General features: G+C 38.6%; 2 protein-coding genes, 1 long non-coding RNA gene and 1 pseudogene across 3 annotated transcripts in view; 2 read left to right on the top strand and 2 right to left on the bottom strand.

Annotated features, from left to right (window-relative positions):
- Window positions 1-3,202, bottom strand: part of LOC121963084 (vascular endothelial growth factor C-like) — a 9,862-nt gene extending 6,660 nt beyond the window's left edge. Inside the window, exons 1-3 of the mRNA XM_042513452.1 lie at window positions 3,177-3,202; window positions 2,316-2,440; window positions 1,065-1,096 (exon numbers count right to left, since the gene is read on the bottom strand). Of these exons, the coding sequence (XP_042369386.1) occupies window positions 1,065-1,096; window positions 2,316-2,440; window positions 3,177-3,202 (183 nt within the window). The remainder of the gene's footprint in view (window positions 1-1,064; window positions 1,097-2,315; window positions 2,441-3,176) is intronic.
- A 2,489-nt stretch (window positions 3,203-5,691) lies between these two features.
- LOC121963083 (trace amine-associated receptor 13c-like) lies at window positions 5,692-6,672 on the top strand. The gene has a single exon (XM_042513451.1). The coding sequence runs from the start codon at window positions 5,692-5,694 to the stop codon at window positions 6,670-6,672; it is 981 nt and encodes a 326-aa protein (XP_042369385.1).
- A 6,123-nt stretch (window positions 6,673-12,795) lies between these two features.
- LOC121962845 overlaps window positions 12,796-20,261 on the bottom strand; it is a 16,584-nt gene continuing 9,118 nt past the window's right edge. The window contains exons 2-3 of the long non-coding RNA XR_006107172.1: window positions 17,533-17,642; window positions 12,796-12,870 (exon numbers count right to left, since the gene is read on the bottom strand). This is a non-coding gene — a long non-coding RNA (uncharacterized LOC121962845). The remainder of the gene's footprint in view (window positions 12,871-17,532; window positions 17,643-20,261) is intronic.
- The window catches only part of LOC121962842, a 19,303-nt pseudogene continuing 17,542 nt past the window's right edge, over window positions 18,501-20,261 (top strand).

The following is a 20,261-nucleotide window of genomic DNA, read 5'->3' as shown; positions in this document are numbered from 1 at the left end:
AGGGTCTTCTTCAGTGTTGCTGCCCATCATTGTCATATCCCAGGCTGTGATAAGCATATTTTTTTTAAAAAATGTACTATGCATGTAGTATATTGAAAATAATTCTTTTTTTGATTTTCTTTTTCATTGAAAAAACATAGTGGCATCATGATTAAAACATGACAAAAATGTCATGGTTAAAAGTACTGAAAAATAATAAATATTTTTATTATTATGCTTAGGACTGATGTTAGTTGAAAAACAAACCCAATGAAAATATAATTTCATATTTATGTACAATATTTTACACCCTTGTTTTGAAAAGCACATTTTGTGTTCAGAGCAGTATGAGTGTAATTGTCACTGAACAAACAAAATTATTAAAAAATCATACAAATCCAAAGCTGTAATATTACAAAAAATTATCCATTTAGTATTCAGTATACTAAAATAATTCCATAACACCATTACATTGCAACTAACTGTAGCATAGGACCACCATTATTAGTTCAGATAACAATGCTAAGACATAGTCATCATAAAAATCAATAAATAATATAACTTTTGATTGTATCTGCATTAAACTGAATCAGGTAGCCTTTCGGGCTGAGGGCTAAAACACACAGCAGGTCATGATCGCACTGACAGCTAGCAGTAGCATAACAGCGAACAGTAGCATACATACAAGCATAACACACAAGTTATCTCTCACTGTCAACCGAAGCACAATAAAGGTACATTGCACATGAATGGTGTTCATTACCTTTTGCTCTCTGAAGCGGAAAGACACTGAAACCCTCAGAAAAACGCCAAACTTGCAGACCGACGTCAGCAGACGAAGCTAACAGCTTAGCACCTTCAGCTAGCGCTACAAGCTAACAGATCCATGACAGCCGCGGGCTTTAATTAACGCGTCAAGTTACTTCAACAAGCGACCACTTCGGCGACACTTTAGTTATCGGCAGCTGACTCGCAATCTGGTCTTCTTCCGTTTACTTTCATTTAATTCGCTTTTGTCAAGTCAACTCTGGTATAGTGCTCTCTGTTTGTTTGTGTCAACGTCACGCACAAACGTCACAGCGTACGTGAGAGGGCGGACGGCACGTGCTGCGTCTGGCTGCACGCACATGCGCATGCGTAAAACTCACGGTTAACAGGATTTTTTTTTACTGAAATATGTTGAACATTAATATATAACAGACAAAAAGGAACATCGTTATTTTCATGTTTATCACATAAACACAAGTTATATTTTTAACCTGCGTGCTAGTTTATGCATTGCATTGCAGCATAAAGCACAATTTTATATTTTACACACTAAAATCCTCAGTATATTTACAAGCTTTATTTAAATATTTACATGCTGTGCTAATTGTTTACTCTAACTGTAATTATATTGTATATTTTATATTTTTTTAACTTGCTATAATTCTCCATGCTGTCATCAGAGCAACTGTAACAAACAACAATTTCCCCCTGGGGATCAATAAGGTATTTCTGATTCTGACTGAAAAACTGAACTGAGCGAGTGCGGCAATTAAATAAATTAAAATGTGTCGACAGCCATAAATAATTAGATGAGTAAAGAGTAAAACACAAGTGGTCATTTAGGAATGAGGGAACATGGATATTACTTTTTCTTTTCGCCCCCGTCTGGGTCACCAAAGTGAGGGTGTCTGATGACATGAGACCCTTCAAGATGTTTCGTAGAACCGGCAAAACAACGATAAGATTATTTATTTTCTGTATATATTTGCTCAGTGCACTTAATTTCCAACATGTGTCTCAATCTTTCTGAAAATGGGCCTCCCCCAAAAGACTTTTTCACGGTTTATTATGCTATTTATTGATATAATATGTCGTTTTCAGCCATTTCTATGACGTCCAAATTTGACATTTTCAACGTGCTAAGTTATGACATTTTGGGCCTTTCTGGCCTTTATTCCCACTTTCTATAGTATTAGGGTATCTCTACAAGCTATATTATATCGTTTTCAGCCATTTGTATGACATGTCAAATTTTGACATTTTTGTCATACTATAGCCTTGCTTTTTGGGTCATTTTTTCAACATGCTATTTTATGGGTTTTTGGGCTGTTTTTTCATGTTTCGTCAACACTGTATACTATGACAGGCCTCTACATGCTATACTAAGTGGTTTTCAGCTGTTTTTTGGACATGTCAAATTTTGACATTTTCATCATACTGTAGCTTTACCCTTAGTCATTTTTTTCAACATGCTATTTTGTGAGTTTTGGGGCCATGACATCATTAAGGCAACACAATAGCTTGTCTTTTTTGTCTTGTCTTTTTTGTAAACAAAAGCCAAAACTAACCTGAGAATTTGACATCAGGAAACTTGGCGAGCTCTCCTCCGCCGTATAGCCTCTGCCGTTTGGTCACCTCCTCGGACCGGTCCTTCTGGTACGCAGGTCCTGCGTCCACAATGCCGCCGGACGTCCTGGTCGAGCCAAGACAAGTTTGTGAGCTAACACATATTTGTTTGTCCCACAAGTACATTTGTTTTTGACTGAAAGCTGTTGCATCATACAACACAGACACACACAGTCATACGTACAGACACATTGCCTTGCCGAAATTTGTTAATTAGATAAAAAATGAACGTGAGAAAAGCAATAATTCCACTTAAAATACAGATAAAATCAGGCTACATACAATTAGTAAAGCCACAACACAACCACAACCATAAATTAGCCAGTTTCATACAGTAATTAAATAATCTGGCAGTAATCAAGTACACAGTTATATTTTAGTGCATGCTTAGGAAGGCACAAAGTAACTTTTGTCATTTTTTAAGTTTATTTAAAGTCAGTTTTTCACTGGAGACTGATTGCTTCTGTCTGCTGGCTTCGATCTGGAATCTCATCAGCCAGTTTTTTTGGCTCTGAAAATACAACCATTGTTTTTAAATACTGCGCTTTTGCACGCTGACATTTTATACACTACATAATATAAATAGTATAGTTACAGTATTTTGCTTATTTTCAGATTTACAAGTTTCTTGCTCAATTTTGGGCCATTTCTTCTAAATTTCCTTGTTGCATTCTTCCAATGTATTTGTAAGAAATCAAGCCAATTTGCTCAGGTTTCAAAGGATTAAATGTGACAGCCCACACAGAGTGGATATGACTTTGTTTTACTACATTTTGTTTTTTTGCTCTTTCACATTGGTTCACACTCGGGCCTCTCCAATGTCCGTCATTTACACCCAGCACTTCAAGACAATTCGAAACTCCACGTCCAGAATCTAACGTCATGGCATTAAATGGTAAATCAAAAGTGTGCTGTTACATTGTTTGCAGGTGGGATAAAGTCCATTTTAAGGCCAATTCCTGTTGAAATAATCAGTCATCTCAACTTTACTTTACTGCCATGCTAATATGATGTAACATCTATAATGCAAACAAACACATGTAACTATGTACCTCTGAGATCAAATTATACTTTCTCACCCACAGAAAAACAAGCAGTGATTAATGTCTGAAAGTGAGCCTCATTAGCAGAGCGAGTGCACCTCTGATTCTCTGAGGCACGACGCCAATCTGAGGTGTTAAAAAATAAACTGTAAGGACGTAAACAAGTCAAATAGCAACTCTTAATGAACTCATCCAAGCGCGGGAAATGTGTCAAAAAGTTTAAAAGCTTGGTGCAGTTTTTTTCCGTCAATACAACAGATGAAAATTTAACTTAAGACAATTCACTTGGTTTTAGACTCAGATCTACGGAGCTACAACAGTGACATTACGTTTTGGCATTGAAAAGTAAACGCTGGCAACAACAAGAATTACACTGACAAAGAAAACACAGACAATAAAAAGTTAGTTTGATTTCATTTTGATATTTTTGGAGTCTGATGTGTTTTTTGATGACAATCTTCTGATATTTAATCCATGTCATTTTTTTTTGTTTCATTTCTTTCACACTAAAACAGTGACAGAACGTCATACTGAAAAAAAAAACTTTTTCTGTGTAACAAAATTTTGTTTTTGTTTTTTTTATGTTATGCTGCGTTTGCATGGAATCAGTGAGATGGCAAAATGGGTTTAATTTTAGTGGACGAGCGCGAGGACGCTATCATTAGTTGTGGCCGGCAGGTGATATGGGCAAGTAATGGACATTACTCAGAAAACTGTACAATAGTTAAAACAGAATAATGTAACTCAATAATACAACGTCACAATTGTAACATATCGCCATGCAGGTTTCATTTTACCGTCCTGTCATTTGGTTGGTCAGTTTGGTTTTTCTCATATCGTCCAAAAGGTGTTGAGCATTTGCCTGATTTCATTTACAAGCAGCATTAACAAGATCACCATGTCAGGATGATGACAAACGTTTTAATGGGGCAAAAATCTGCTGAGGTGAATGCATTGTGCTTCCATATAATCCTGTATAGTTGGCAGATAATCTTAACTTTGCTGACCTTTTGAGGTTGTCTTAGATGTTGTTTTGATGGCCCTCCACCTTCAAACAGATGCAGTGACGGTACGATGAAAGATGGAGCCTGAAGGCCGGCGTCATCAGGACTGCCACCCCCGGTGAGTCCGAGGAGTTTGGATCCGTCTGCAGATTAAACAAAAGTTTCACCAAAGGTTAAGACGGATAAATATGAAAAGCTGTGTGCTCTTCAACTGATGATTGTTAAGAGTGTCAGGTGACTGTAGCTGTAGGTTCACACAGATACTAATTATCTATTATTACAGATACAGCCAATATCATCACTAAAACCCTTGTCCAACATTTTGGGAAATACGCTTCATAAATATGACAGTGGCATTTATTTCTCCTAACATGTGCCAACTTTACGTGGCTTTTAAAGGTCCAGTGTGCAGGATTTATGTTAATACTTTGCCAGAAATGTAATATAATATGATAAGTATGTTTTATTAAAAAGGTACTTTGCCAATTTTCAGACAGCTTTGTATCAAATCAGTGTGGGTAGTACGTGTAGATGCACGCCCCATGTTTTTGACAAAAATCAAGCCATTTTGGTCTGGTTCTAAAGGGTTAAACATGAATCATCACCTGCTACAGAGATACTGGCATTCTGCTGAAAACACTTAACAACATGGTTCGCACAAACAGGGGTGAGTCAAATTTAAGGACTTTCAAGTACTTTTTCAAGCACTCATTCTTATAAGGATAAATATAATGGACAAGAATGTATTATATATATTCACTGCTGCTTACATATTGCTGAATAACAGCTCGAAACTTGTGCTAACGGCTGACGCTGCTGCAGCAGGCGAGCAAAATGTCCTGATGCTCACAATTCACCGGTGTCAACCAACCAATGAGAGCTAAGGCGCCATTTGTAACGCAACCAAAACCATAAAACAGTTATCTAATTCCTTTCATAAAATAACTTATCATTCTGGTGTCTTCTCAATTATATTCAAGTGTTTTTTGAAGGATCAAGTTAAGAAATGTCTGATTCAAGGTATTGCAGGACTTCAATTTTAAAGTGTTGAATTCAAGTACTTCAAGCACCTCAAGCACCTTGCACAAACCCTGTTATAAAATACCTAAAAGCACAAATACCATAGAGAGATTGAAGGTTATGATGACAAGGGTCAGGAGTGACATCATCTCTAAGGGTTATTGGAAAATTGGGAGGGTGATGTGGTAGGAGGATAAATATATCGTCTAGAAGAGAGTTAGATCATTTCTTCTGCCTCCACCTCCTCCCTGATGGACAGCACTGAGGGCGCTCCACTCTGCTTCCCCGACCTCAACTCCTCCTGCAGGCGTCTGCTGCGCCCCCGCTCTGAGACCGCCCTCCTCTACACCCTGCTGGCCTTCGTCTCTCTGCTCACTGTGACCCTCAACCTGCTGGTCTTCGTCTCCATCTCTCACTTCCGGCAGCTTCGCACCCCGACCAACACCCTGCTGCAGTCTCTGGCCGTGTCCGACCTGGTGGTGGGGCTGCTGGTGATGCCTGTCGAAGGCCTGCGCTACATGGAGACGTGCTGGCTGCTGGGGAGGCTGATGTGCGCTCTCACTCCTTACGTCTCTTACACACTGCTCTCTGCCTCTATCGGCAACATGGTGCTCATCTCCATAGACCGCTATCTGGCTATCTGTGACCCGCTGCTCTATTCCTCTAAGATCACCCTGCACAGAGCCAAAGTGTCAGTCTGCCTGTGCTGGGCCGGCTCTTTTCTCTACAACGGCTGTATTCTGATGGGGCACTTAGGGAGGCCGGACAGGTTCGGCTCCTGCCACGGGGAGTGTGTGGTGGTCATAAGCCACATCTCAGGCACGCTAGATCTCTTCTTCTCATTTGTCGGGCCCTGCACCGTCATGGTTGTTCTCTATATGAGGGTGTTTGTGGTTGCTATTTCTCAGGTTCGTGTCATTCGCATGCAGACGGCTGCCGTCTCTGCAGCACCTGCAGTTAAAAAATCAGAGAGAAAGGCAGCCAGGACTCTCGGGATTGTGATAGCAGTGTTTCTACTGTGTTTCTGTCCGTATTATTATCCCTCTCTAGCGGGCGAGGACACCTCCACCAGCTTGTCTTATTACGCCCTGCTGTCTTGGATCATGTTGTTGAACTCGTGTGCAAACCCTCTGATTTACGCTCTCTTCTACCCCTGGTTTAGAAAAGCTATCAAACTCATCTTCACTCTCAGAATACTGCAGCCTCAATCTCAGGATGACAAACTCACCTAGACAGCGCTGAAATGACCATTAATGCAATTTTTTTAGTGTTTTGGAAACCGCTGTTGTGCTGCAGAAACCCTCGACAGTGGCCCCAAGCACTGAGATCACATTTTGTCACACACTAAACATGAATACACACATCGTCTTTGGGTTAAGGGCAGTCTGTTGACCTTGAATGAAACGCTGTATTTTGACATTTTGACTGTATTCTTTCAGTAGGGAGAATAAAATCTGTTTTTGTATCTTTAGATTATCACAAGCACGAAATAATCATAACAAAGTGAATGTAAATATGCACAAACTTGGCAAAATTTTAAAAATCACATAAATATCTTCATGCTAATTGATTGTGAGAGTATAATAAATGCACTCCTTCATTTTACCCCTTTGAAACCTGAGCCAATTAGCTGGATTTCTCACAAAAACATGGAAAAAAAGGCAACGAGTAACTTAATAAGAAATAACCCCAAAAAATGCAGGAGATCTACATGAAAATTTCCTGAAATTAGCACAAAAAAAATGGAATAGGAAATGAGACATTTGATAAAATTGAATAATAAATTTAAATAATAATAATGCAAAAAAAGTTACCTGATTTTAAAAATTTAAGTATAACATTTTAAATAACTTTTAAGTCGTTTTCTCATCACCTTTTACAATTTTTGGAGCAATTTCTGAGACACTGCTTAGTTGCCAGGCTGCTTGTTGTTGCTTATTGCCTTTTTCTATGTTTTTGTGTTTTGTTATGTCCAGGTTTCAAAGTGTGTACATGTTACTGGTCTGATCTAAGACTGTACAAAAAAGCTTTTCCAAATCCAAAAATTCAGGTGCTAAAACTCAAATGTGTGATGTCACAGAGTATAAAGTCTGGAAATGCTCCATAAACTACAGAAACTACAGAAATCCTCAGAGCAATTCATCAAATGTGCAATGTTCTGGTAACTCTTATATGTAGTGTAAACATATTTTAAACTTTATTTTATATCATTTTAAATAATATTTTTGTCTTTGCATCTCTTGTCTTCACTGTTGCTATTTTTGATGATTTTCATTTTACGTTTAAATCATTTGCCAATTAATTTTCCCTTAATATCTTATCTCTTTTACTGTAAACCTGTGTCCTTTATGTTTTGATATTGTATTGCACTGTAAAGCACTTTGAAATGCCCTGCTGTGTGAAATGTGCTGTACAAATAAAAGCTGCCACGACTTACCTTTATGTTGTGTTGTCTGTTCTATTTCTAACATTATACGCTTGTTTTATTCATTGTATTGTGGCATAAGGCCCAGTTTTATATTTTTACTGACTTTACACACTGAGCACATTATACATATTTAGAATTTTAAATATGTGGATAAATATCAAATATGATATTTTTGACAAAACCTCTATATCAATATTAAAACAATACTCTAAGGTTGACTGCTTTCACAAAATATTCATACAAAGACATTTTTGCTGAATAACCATCAGTAATGTGAACCTGAAGGCAAATCACAGAGCAGCTACAACTGTCTGTTAAGTTCAGAAAATTACACTTTACTATATTATGATATCCAAAATCTACAAGGGTATCTGCTGTCATGTTACAGTTTCATACAACATTGATATACTGTGAAGGTTCACAGATTTTTTAAAAAAAAAACCCCAGCAATTTGGAATTGAAAAATCTGAATAAGAAGAAAAGAATAAAACATGCTTGCAGCTTCCTTGAAGCCAAACTAAACAAGGCAGGAGATGTGATTTTTACAGGGCAGGTCTTTAGATATTAATCTGTGAAAAAATGTCATTGGAGATGGAAAAATTTGCTGCACAGAAACACTCGCTCTTGAGAAATAAATGTCAACAAACCTGCTGTTTTGACACGCGGTCACGCGGCGTGCAGAGTCTGGCTGTGGCCACATGACAGCGTCGCTGTGCTCCTAACGGTGGAGAGAACAAACAGACCTGCAAGACATAACCAAAACACACCAAATTACAAATTATTCTCACCAGTTGCTCACTGATGGAAATTTAAACTTATATATTACAGACACAACAGTCTGTGTTTACTCTGTGTGGACGGGATACATTATGTGATAAAGCTTATAGCACTTTCCCTTCACACACACACACACACACACACACACACACACACACACACACACACATATAGCTGCAATTGCTTACTTCAATGCATGCTTATTGCTTGTGATGCAGTATGTGATAAATTCATATAACATTTTTTAGTTTCTTTACTTCCTCATTAGTTTAGCTGATTTTATATTCAGCATGTCACCTAAAATATGTATGTAAACTATCACTGTGATTAATGTTAATTTGTTTTATATATATATATATAATTTAGAATTTTTTTTTTGGGGGGGGGTATTCTTTTTTATACATATATATATTTATTATATATATTTTTTGAGACACATATTATATGTATATACTGTTCGGTTACATAGAAACATTTAGTGTAGAGCTTGTTTCTCTTTTAAATATGACATTATTCCACATGTTGTGCAGTTATTTTGCACACTGACTTTTCTCCCCACATATATAAGGCGGTTTCTGAAGATTTGGAAAGTGGATAAACCCAGGAGATAAATGTCGTTGATCGTTGTGGTAATAAATCGTTGTATTTGTCACAGTGTAGTAGGAAGTGAGATTCAGGCTTGTCTTTGATGACAGAGTGAACACAGCTTTGAAAAAGGTAGATACCTTTGGCAGGTTTGTTACAAACTCCTGTTTTTTCTCCCTCTTCTTCTCTTTCTATGAACCGCAGCTCGCGTCATGGTTTGACTCTCTGTCCGTGTTTTGTTTACATGAATTCATTTTTCGCGCACTGGAATAATTTCCTGACACGGAAACGGAAATACACGGGCGTCACGTGACTGATCCGAGGCTTCGAATAATTCCCGGAAGTCTCTGGCGGGCCATTTGAACAAAGTTTGAATTATAGATTTGAATACATTATATGGAGACAAATATTATTTAGACACTTTTGCTCGGGTTTTTTAGTAAGTTTTAAGTAAAAAACATCTAGGGTTAAATTAGACTTTATTAATCTTAACATTTCAGCAGATCAACAGTCAGAGGCAATAGAAAAAAGTGAAAAGAGTGTTAAATAAGGGTTCAAATACGATTAAAGTACAAATTATATATATATATATATACACGCACACACACACACACACACACACACACACACAAATATATATATAGTACTTTTATATGTAAAAACTGCCATCCCCCGTATTTGATTGGCTAATCCTCGGAAGGTGTGGTCAGCTGCATTTTTTTATAGAGCTCTCTTTATGCAAATTAGATGTGCCAACCCCCATATTTGATTGGCTAATTCTCGGAAGGCGTGGTCAGCTGCATTATTTTATAGCACTCTCTTTATGCAAATTAGATGTGCTAACCCCCATATTTGATTGGCTAATTCTCAGAAGGCGTGGTCAGCTACATTCTTTTATAGCACTCTCTTTATGCAAATTAGATGTGCCAACCCCCATATTTGATTGGCTAATTCTCGGAAGGCGTGGTCAGCTGCATTATTTTATAGCACTCTCTTTATGCAAATTAGATGTGCCAACCCCCATATTTGATTGGCTAATTCTCGGAAGGCGTGGTCAGCTGCATTATTTTATAGCACTCTTTATGCAAATTAGATGTGCCAACCCCCATATTTGATTGGCTAATTCTCGGAAGGCGTGGTCAGCTGCATTATTTTATAGCACTCTCTTTATGCAAATTAGATGTGCTAACCCCCATATTTGATTGGCTAATTCTCGGAAGGCGTGGTCAGCTACATTCTTTTATAGCGCTCTCTTTATGCAAATTAGATGTGCCAACCCCCATATTTGATTGGCTAATTCTCGGAAGGCGTGGTCAGCTACATTCTTTTATAGCGCTCTCTTTATGCAAATTAGATGTGCCAACCCCCATATTTGATTGGCTAATTCTCGGAAGGCGTGGTCAGCTGCATTCTTTTATAGCACTCTCTTTATGCAAATTTAATGTGCCAACCCCCATATTTGATTGGCTAATTCTCGGAAGGCGTGGTCAGCTGCATTCTTTTATAGCGCTCTCTTTATGCAAATTAGCTGTGCCAATCCCCATATTTGATTGGCTAATCCTCGGAAGATGTGGGCAGCCATACTAATTTAAAAGTCTCTCTTTATGCTAATTGGAATGTGCCATCCCCCGTGTTTGATTGATTGATTTTATCTGGGATATGCTAATCATTGAATAATCCATGTAGTGAAGGGCGGGCCTAGACAGACTCCGACAAGATATGAGTTATTGATGATTTACGCATGCTATTTTTGCCGAGGGATTTTTTAAAAAAAAAATCATAAATTAGAAAAAAAAATAAATAAAATAAAAAGGGAGGGCATTTTATGGGACCCGGATCTCCCGTTGAATGACCACTGGTATAAGTCCGCCATGCCTGGGGGGTCCAGAGGATGGATAGAGGATACAAGAGGCTTATTTCTCTCTGTGACCACAATACATCAAATTTAACTCAGTTTTACGGTCCCTTCTTAAAGGGACTGAACTTTTTCAGTATTCATTATGCACAAAGCCTAGAGGAGACTGACTGACATCCCTGAGCAGTCAGCTGCGTCCCCAGGTACGTTTTTTTTTCTTCAACTGCATTTGAATAACAATAATAATAATTTTCGTAAAAGGTTAAGGCAATGAATGACATCAACTCAAATTTCTAGATTTCTCAGTAGATTTTTCAAACCATATTTGATATTTGATAAAATATAGAAATTAAAATAGAAAATTAGTCTAAAATAGCTAAATAATTGAATTTTGATGGTATTTGTGCAGCCTGGTGTATTCAGTGTCCTTTGACATGATGACAAATGCAGCCAAAATAAAGTCTTTTTAATAACGACATCACAATACTCACAAATCAGACAAACTTAAAATTTGGATATTTTTGATGCGGTGAATATATGCAATTCAAAGAAGATATTGCTGCATTTTCTTTAAAAATTGGTGGTGGATGTCCACATTTGGTTCAGTTTAAGGCACATGTTGGGGCAGAGGTGTTTTGCAAGCTGTTTCAGTTGCATGCTATACTTCTCGACTTGCTTTAGACGACATCAAACTCGCTCTGGCATGGATAAACATTTTTTGGTTGGCTGGTCAGGACGCAATGAAAAACACTCCTCTTATATGACTTTTTAAAATAAATATTATTAATCTGAATTGTGTAGGAACCCTGACAGTAGTGTTTATTATTGGTTTAATTAACCTCTTCATTGCTGAATAAAACTGACATGTTCTCTGTCTTTACACAGATAACTTGACTTTGAGTCCTTTATTTGAAAATCTTAGATCCATATAATGTATGCTGGTAAGAGTAAACGACTCAAAAGTATTAACACATCATTCTGTCATCAATATTTGATTTATTATGCAGAGGATCTTAGGTAATCACTAAAACATAGCACTTTTCTAGACCTGTCTGAATACCAGAAGAATACGATTTCTAAAACAAAACATTTACATTTCTTACAATTTTTTTTTTTGTCAGTTTCTAAGATGATCTATTATTATTATTATTATTATTATTATTATTGTTGTTGTTATTATTAATTATGTATTTTATAGTAAGAACAACTATTAATAATTATGATAGTTGTATTATTATTATTAATTTACTTTTATAGTAAAGAATAATAGCAATTATTTTTTGTCATTATCATTATTATTAAAATTGTGATCAAATCAATCTAAAAAAACAAACATCGTGTTCATACCCAAACACATAAATATTTTACACAAACTTTTAAATGATTTTTTTTTTTTTTTAAATCTATCTATGAGCAGATGTTTGTAGTAATCAAGGAGCTCTGTGTTTCGCCAGCAGGTGGTGCCAGTTATTTTGCATCATTTATGAAATGATCCACACAGAGACTGATGATTCTTGTCTCTCTCCAGGCTAGTTATGGTGCCCAGGACCCAGAATATGCCGTGACTCAGCTCGCACACATCCCAATCCCAAACTTACACTGGTAAAGTATTCAGAGTAAGAAACATCTGCAGTGATTGGTGCGCGTGACACAGCAACGTAATCATGATGCAGTGACCTTAAACCTGCTGCTGCCGCCTGTGGTTTTTTAAGAGAAGGAAGTCTCTCAACTCCAACATCGTCCGCTCCATCAACCAGGCGCTCAGACGGGTGGGGGATCTGCTGCCTGCGATATGAGATCAAAGATAAACAAGATCCACCGCGTGTTAAAGAGGCGATGCAGATGCAGGTCAGAAGGTCAGTTCTGTTCTGTAACTCAGGGATGCTGCATTTGGAAATCTTGTTCTCAGGTAACATAAGTACAACCCCGATTCCAAAAATGCTGCGATACACATAGAAAACGAATTTTATTGTGTGTATTTTTGTTATTTTTCTTCTTTTTTAAAAAAGTTTTTTTGGGGGACAATTTTCATAGAACACTTTTAAGTTTTTTTTTTTTTCATAGAACACTTTTAAGTTTTTTTAATATTTTTCTTTTGCTTTTTTTCTTGAAGGAAATGGGTTGTAAGGTATGTTTTCTTTTAAAGTCTTGGCTTTTTTTTCCCTTCCTTAAAATTTTTGGTAATTTTTTTTTCTTTTAAAAGTTTTGGAGATCTTTACAGAAAAGTTTTTGCATTTTTAAATTCTTTTTTTGCGAGGCATGTTTTCTTTAAAGGTCACTAAAATGACACAATTTCTCACAGCCAGATGCTGTAAAACAGAAAATAATGTTGGATTTTCAAATTTCCGACGGTCCCATCGTGTGGGATGCTGACGTTGTTTGAATCTTACGTATGAAAAACGTCGAGCACATGGGGCAAGAAAAAAATTATATTTTGGGTCCTTGAAATGTCATGGAAAAGCTTTGAAATTTTGTCCATTCACAACGTGTGGGAACCCTGCTGTTAGTCACAAGCAAGCCCTGATCCTCACTTCAGAGGGAGAGAAGGCCTTAAAGAAACAAACGTTTAACTGGGATTTTCCATTGACTCGCTTACATGCACGAACCATGTGATCACGTATGTAATTGAAGGTCTTGTTAACGTAGGACTAAAGCCGTCATTACACCAAATCCACAGAGCATTTAATTACGTGCCTGAGGACTGCGTTACAACACGACACAAGCACTCAGACTTTAAACAAATTGAACATGGAAGCACGTTTGAAGTGAATCAAGAGGAATGCTGAAAAAGGAGGTTTATGCTGTAAATCCAAAACATGCTGTGATGTCTGAAGGTGAGGCCCAGGCCGAGTTCGCCAAAGCAGAAGCCAAATCCGAGGCCATTCGTCTGTGGTGCTAAAAGGGGGAAGCATGCAAATAATTTAAAAAAATAATAAATAAGCCCTGGGGCGGGACTAATGAATGATGAACTTAAACCCGATTAAATCAGGGTTTAAATTGTGTTGCACCAAAACTTTAAACTCCAATTTTAACTGTGATCCCGGCTCAAATTCAAATCTACACCTGAGGAGGTTTAACTCTGACAATGGCTGCCTTTTTTGTGACGGACTGAGCAAAATAATCAAGTTTCTCAAAGAACTTTGTGAGACAGACTTGACTTTTACAATGATGGATATTTTTTGGTGCAGCCATGGTTTGCATTTAAACTGATAATGATTTTTAAGGCGACTGAAGTACATTTTTGCTGCCGCCCCCATCCTCTGCAGTACATTGCTTTGCCTCCATGTCAACACGCCAGCCTGCGTCTCCAAACTCGAGGCGCCAGCAGCCGTTTACGGCTGTTAATACCTTGACTGTGAATAAATATCTATCCCTTTAACTATTACTGTATGTTGGTGACACTTTTCATCCGCTTCTTCCACTCTCAGACTATGATGATTTACAACATGCTGACCAAACCGAGGCCAAACCAGGAGAGATGACCCGAGCGAAACCTCCGGTCCAGTCAACATCAGCTCACTAGCAGCGGACGCCATGACCGCTCTAAACTGTAGCTCACACTGAAAAAAAGAGGAAGAGGTTTTCCACATTTATGGAGCACAATGGCGCTGCTGTGTGGACTCCTTCAGTGTCTGGTGCAAAGGGCGCTCTATCTACCGCAGGGCACAGGATGTCGTGACAGAGGAACGACGCTGGATAAACAGATGACAACGAGCAAGGACGGCTGGGGGACGAGAGAAACAGAGCTACAAATGACACGACTTTACTGTACGTTTGTCTCAGAACATTTGAATGAACATTTGCTGGCTCTGATACAATGTAGACGTGACTGAACATTTCAAGCCATTTGTCTCCGCGTCTGATTGGTTGAAATGTAATTGAATGTATTTTACAGTTTTTTTATGTTGATTAATTTTCTATATTGCATCCAAAGCTTTAGAAATTATGAAACTAATGTTGATGTAGTTCACAAGCTTAAAGCACTGTAGCGAGTGAATAAGATAAGAATAATTTATTTGGAAGTTGGGCAAATGACTGGAAAATGTGCACACTAAGAAAAAAACAACAAAATTTATTAGGTTACTAACACTGCAACAGTATGGTTTCTCTATTTTTTATATTCCTGCCAGGATTATTACAATTATGTATTATTCATTAATTTTTGTTTTTAATTCATTTGATTTTTTTGTTTTCAATTCAATGTAGTTTCAGTTAGTTTCTATAGTGATTTTGATCATTTCAGTTTAGTTTTTAATATTATTTATTTAGTTTTGATTATTTCAAACGAAATAATAAATCAAATAAGAGGTAAGTCAAAGCCATTTTAATGTATTTTGCATTAATCTCGATATCTGGGTTTTTTTTAATAGTATGATATGACTATAATATGGGGGATATTTGTCAGGGGCAAGAATTATTTTCTCATTTTTTAAGTGTACAATATCGTTTCATTTAATTATAATTTTTCTAATTTTTTTCCTCTGTTTTTCATTTTTATTTCAGTTGCCTATTTTTTTTCAAAGCCAGTTTAAGTTTTTAGTTTAGTTTTAGTTAACTATTATAATCTTGAATTATACAACATCTCAGATGACTGTGGCACCCTGGAGCTCAGTTTGTGCTGATGGCTCATTCCAGTTGATTTTACTACAACATTACTACAATATTTTACTATTTACTATTAAGAAACACTTTCCAAGTTCCTCGGTAAAAATGCACTATTCACCTTAAGATTAGTGCAACTGTATAGTTTACCTTTCCTGAGGTGTGACAACTTACGATGACAATTTATCTCAAATATTTCAGCTGTGTTAGAGCCGCCAGTCTCAGTGACATTAGTCTGATTTTGAGCAGAGTTCATCTGTGGCAGCGATTTCATAAACGAAACAATGATTCCTGTGGCGTAAAGCCGTTATCACGGGGAGGAACTGAGCTGAAATAAAAACATGAAGAGGTGCACCTGTAGCAGAAACAGTCTGACTCGGTTATTAGATCAAGAAAATCGGTTTAAAAGACAAAAGCACCGTAGGCCAAATAGTTGGGACGACCCAAGAGGATGCAAGATAAGCAACTGGGACAGAAAACATTTACTTCATCACAAATTTGTGTTTTTTTGTTATTTTTGACTTTTCCTGCAGTGACCTTTGCTCTGGCTTTAGATGTGTGTTTTGTTGTCGGCTTCTAGCTGAGATTGTGGTCAATAAATACTGATATTTAAAGACAGTTCACTTAAAAATAAAAAAATAAAACAATCGATTTTTCCTCTTCACTGTAGTGTGTTTCTCAGTCTAGATTGTTTGGGCGTGAGTTGTCGAGTGCCGCCTGCCTTTTCTCCAGTATGATGTAACTAGATGTCACGTGGCTTGCGGTGCAGAAAGTTGCAAAAACATTTGAAAAACTAAACCGTGATGTCTCTTTCAGGTAATCACCACTTGGTCCCTGAAGATAAACCACAGACTTTGTGGTGAGCAGTTTCACGTAGGAACTAAGACTAAACCCGCTAACCGTATCACTGCGCAGAAGGAAGCGTGCATCTACTCACAGACAAGAGGCTCGTGCTTGAAGCAGCGTGATATGTAAACATTAACTGCGTCCTCCCCAGCTGAGCTGTAACATTAGCTTGCTCAGCGGTGCGAAGTGAACTTGCAGTAGATGCACGCTTCCCTCTGCGCGGTGATACGATCGGAGGCTATAGTTCAGTAGTAAGAAAATAGTTCCAACATGAAACTGCTCACAGCAAGCTCTGTGGATTATCGTGAGTAATCGGGTCATGATTTCTTATATGAGACATTGCTGTTTACTTTAATATTTTTTTTGCCATTTTCTGCACCACAAGCCCAGTGGCATCTAGTACGATTATATTCGTCAGAAGACAGACATCTCTGTGATTGATATCTCCAACACTCAAGCAACTCACATCAAAACAATATCGACTAATAAATAGCAGTACAGGGGAGAGGAATAATATGTTGTTTTTCTTCATTTTGGGGTAAACTGTCCCTTTAAATTCTCCCCTTTACCCCCAGACTACTCAGTAAATCCTTTCCTGTTAGTCAGACTAATTAAATGCCATTTCGTACATAATCAGAGTTTATTTTCAAGCGGCAGGCGATTTCTCTTCTTCGGCATGAAAATGAAACCCTGAAAATGATCGACAGACTCTCAGTTTGTTGGCGCCACAGAGTTCAATAGAATAGGATCAATCCTGGCATAAACGCCCCTCTCTATCATGTGTAATTCTAGCTCTGAGCTCACATGATGAAATGGAGAAAGCAATGACTGGAATGTGGAATTCGGTTGCACGGATTTCAACACATAAAGCGTACTGCAAGCAGACACTTGCCACCGTGTGTGTGTGTGTGCATGTGTGGGGGTGTTCGTCTTTTAATCCTTGAAAAGACTGGCAGTGACTGGCCCAAAAATCGGATGTTTTCTCATTCCCAGACACACCTCTTTCTCCTTCCTCGTCGTCTTCGGCCTCCTGTCTTCCTCCTTTCCCGTCTCTCTGTCCGTCCGTCTTTCCCATAATTTATTCTGCCGTTGTCGGTAACTCCTCTGCCCTGAGAGAAGGGAAAAATAGAAATAGTTTACCAAAGCTCATGCTGCTGCTCACCTTTTCTTGCCCTCCCCTTTTCCTCCTCATCCTTCATGACACACAGACACACATGCCCACAGCCTGAGGGGAGTATAGTTAAAGACATATTTAAAGTTTGTCATCTTTAGGGCCTTGAACGGCAAAAGCAGAGGGAGAAAGAACAAGAGGTGAGGAGGGGGGAGGGAGGAAGATGAAGTGTGAAGGAGCAAAGGCAGAAAAGGTGTTAGGAGCTGCAGGTGTGAGGCCTATTTTGTAGTTTTATTACTCACTCAGAGAGCGGTCTTGACATTGAAACGGCGCTTGCTGAGGTGAGGAGGAATTGGCGACAGCTGATGTAAAGCAGAAACAGCAGCGAGAAAGAGACAGCGAATATTAGCAGCTCATAAAAAGGCACTTAGAGCCGCAGTTAAGCAACTCACACATTCATCACCGCTGGGCTGCTACTGAACACACACATTTTTTAAGTCTCGGCGGCAGCTGCTGCAAGATGGAAAGATAATGAATTTGTGAGAAAGGGAAGAGTGACAAGGAACCTCTTTTTTGCCTGTCTTTTTGAGAAGTTTTAAAGAGCAGAAATAGCCTCTCCAGTGCATTTAAATCACATAAAAAGGAGGATGATGGCATGTGTTAAGAGGAAGCGTGTCAGTGCCAAGGCGCTGCCTGCTTCTGCAGACACTATGTAGCCTGCAATTTCTGGGGAGGAAAAAAAGAAGTGTGCCAGTATAATCAGCTATAACGCACGAATCTCTCAAATCCCTCACTCCGCCCACAAGATACAATCCTTCCATTCTTGTATTTTTTCTCATTCACTCCAGCAGGACGTCTGTGAGGCAGGACACACTCTGTTTGGACAGGAACTTAATACCAAAAGCTGGACACTTTTTAAAACCTTTTTCATTTGGAAACAGGATTTGGAATAAGCTCTTTTCTCTCTCTGCCTTTGATGCTTTTCCAAGGATCAGGCAGCCTGACAGAGAAAGTTGTGACAGATTTAGAAAGAAGAGAGAAAAAAAAAGTCCAGAGAGAGACAGACAGAGCTTTGCCCCGGAGGTTCATGAGGAAGAAACGGGAGACAGATAAAGAGGCAGGGATAATCTGAGAGAGGGAGGGAAGAGCACAGCTGTTGTGTGAAGAGAAAATATAGATAAAGAAAGCGAGGAGGTGCACAAGTGTGAAGGGCGAAGGAGAGGAGACTGACGGGGACAACCAAGGCTGGAGAGACAGAGGGAGCAGACAGAAGGCTCAGATTGAAGGATAATTCAAGTTGAAGGTCAAGGAGAGATTAACACCTGACATCAACAGTGAGAATGGAGACGCAGCAGGACAAAAGAGAAGACTTCCTCTGATGTAATAGGAATAAGGAGCTGTGTTGGACACGCAGAAGACGAGATCTCCTCATCATGTTTTATTCAGCTGGTTTCCCCAATTCAAACAACCTGCGCCGGAAGAGCAACTTCGTGCCCGGATAGAATGAAGAGAGGAGCAGAGAGATACCTGCCGAGTCTGTGACACCCTCCTCCTTTTCCTCCTCTCCTCCTTCTTTCCTTTCACTTCATATCCAGCATTAAATTCACCTCCTCCTCCGCCCTGATATCTCCTCTCCTCCTCTCCATCTCCTCACTATGTGGATACCAGCTTTGATACTATGGATTCTTAATATCAGCAATTTGTGCTCAGGACAAGACTACACGGACTATTACCAAACTGGAGACATGGGCACCGAGGTGAGACGCTTCATTTCTCCAACATCTGTAAAAACTGAGGCTGACTGATTTTTAAAATAACCATTAATTGCAGAATTTCAACAGTTAATCACATTTCTAATCATATTTTCAATTACACTATTTTGCATTTCCTAACACTTTTTAGGTCCAAGTCAAGTGCGAAGCAAAATGGGTACCCACAAAACCCATTTTTATTTAGATATCTTAAGGTCAGAGGTCAAGGGACCCCTGTGAAATGGCCATGCCATTTGTCCATTGCCAAAATTTAGCCCAACTTTGGAGCTGACAAGCTAGCATGACATGATTGGTACCAAGGTACCAAGTCAGTATGGGCCCCGAATGGGCATCTTATCTGGGGCCAAATTGGGTAAACCCAACCCACAAACAAATGTTGGCTGGGTTGAGGAGTTCCACTAACTTGTACGGCTTGTATATTTATGTCTTATATTGATTTCCATACAAGTGACAGCTGACATGAACTAGAATTACCGCCCTGCAGTTGCATGCCTCCACACACCATTCACGTTTCTCATAAAGTTTCCATCCATGTAGAGCAGACATGTCCAAACTCTGGCCCGTGGGCCAGCTGTGGCCCTCTGACAGACTTCAAATGGCCTGTCACTCTTCTTTAAAACTCTGAGTAAATGAGTGGAAAAACATAAAAAAAGAAGATGCTGCCGCACAGAAAATATGTTTATCAGATCTCAACCCATCTGAACACCTTTGAGAGATTTTTGGAGCAGCATGTTAGACAGCGCTCTCCACCGTCATTCAAACACCAAATGAGAGAATATTTCCTGGATTAATGCTGTGAGTCAAACTCTGTTTATGCAGGAAGTCTCACTGAGATTAAGAGATCT

This window comes from Plectropomus leopardus, chromosome 24, assembly GCF_008729295.1.
Source record: "Plectropomus leopardus isolate mb chromosome 24, YSFRI_Pleo_2.0, whole genome shotgun sequence".
Lineage (NCBI taxonomy): Eukaryota > Metazoa > Chordata > Actinopteri > Perciformes > Serranidae > Plectropomus > Plectropomus leopardus.
This window is presented reverse-complemented; position numbering and strand designations above follow the sequence as displayed.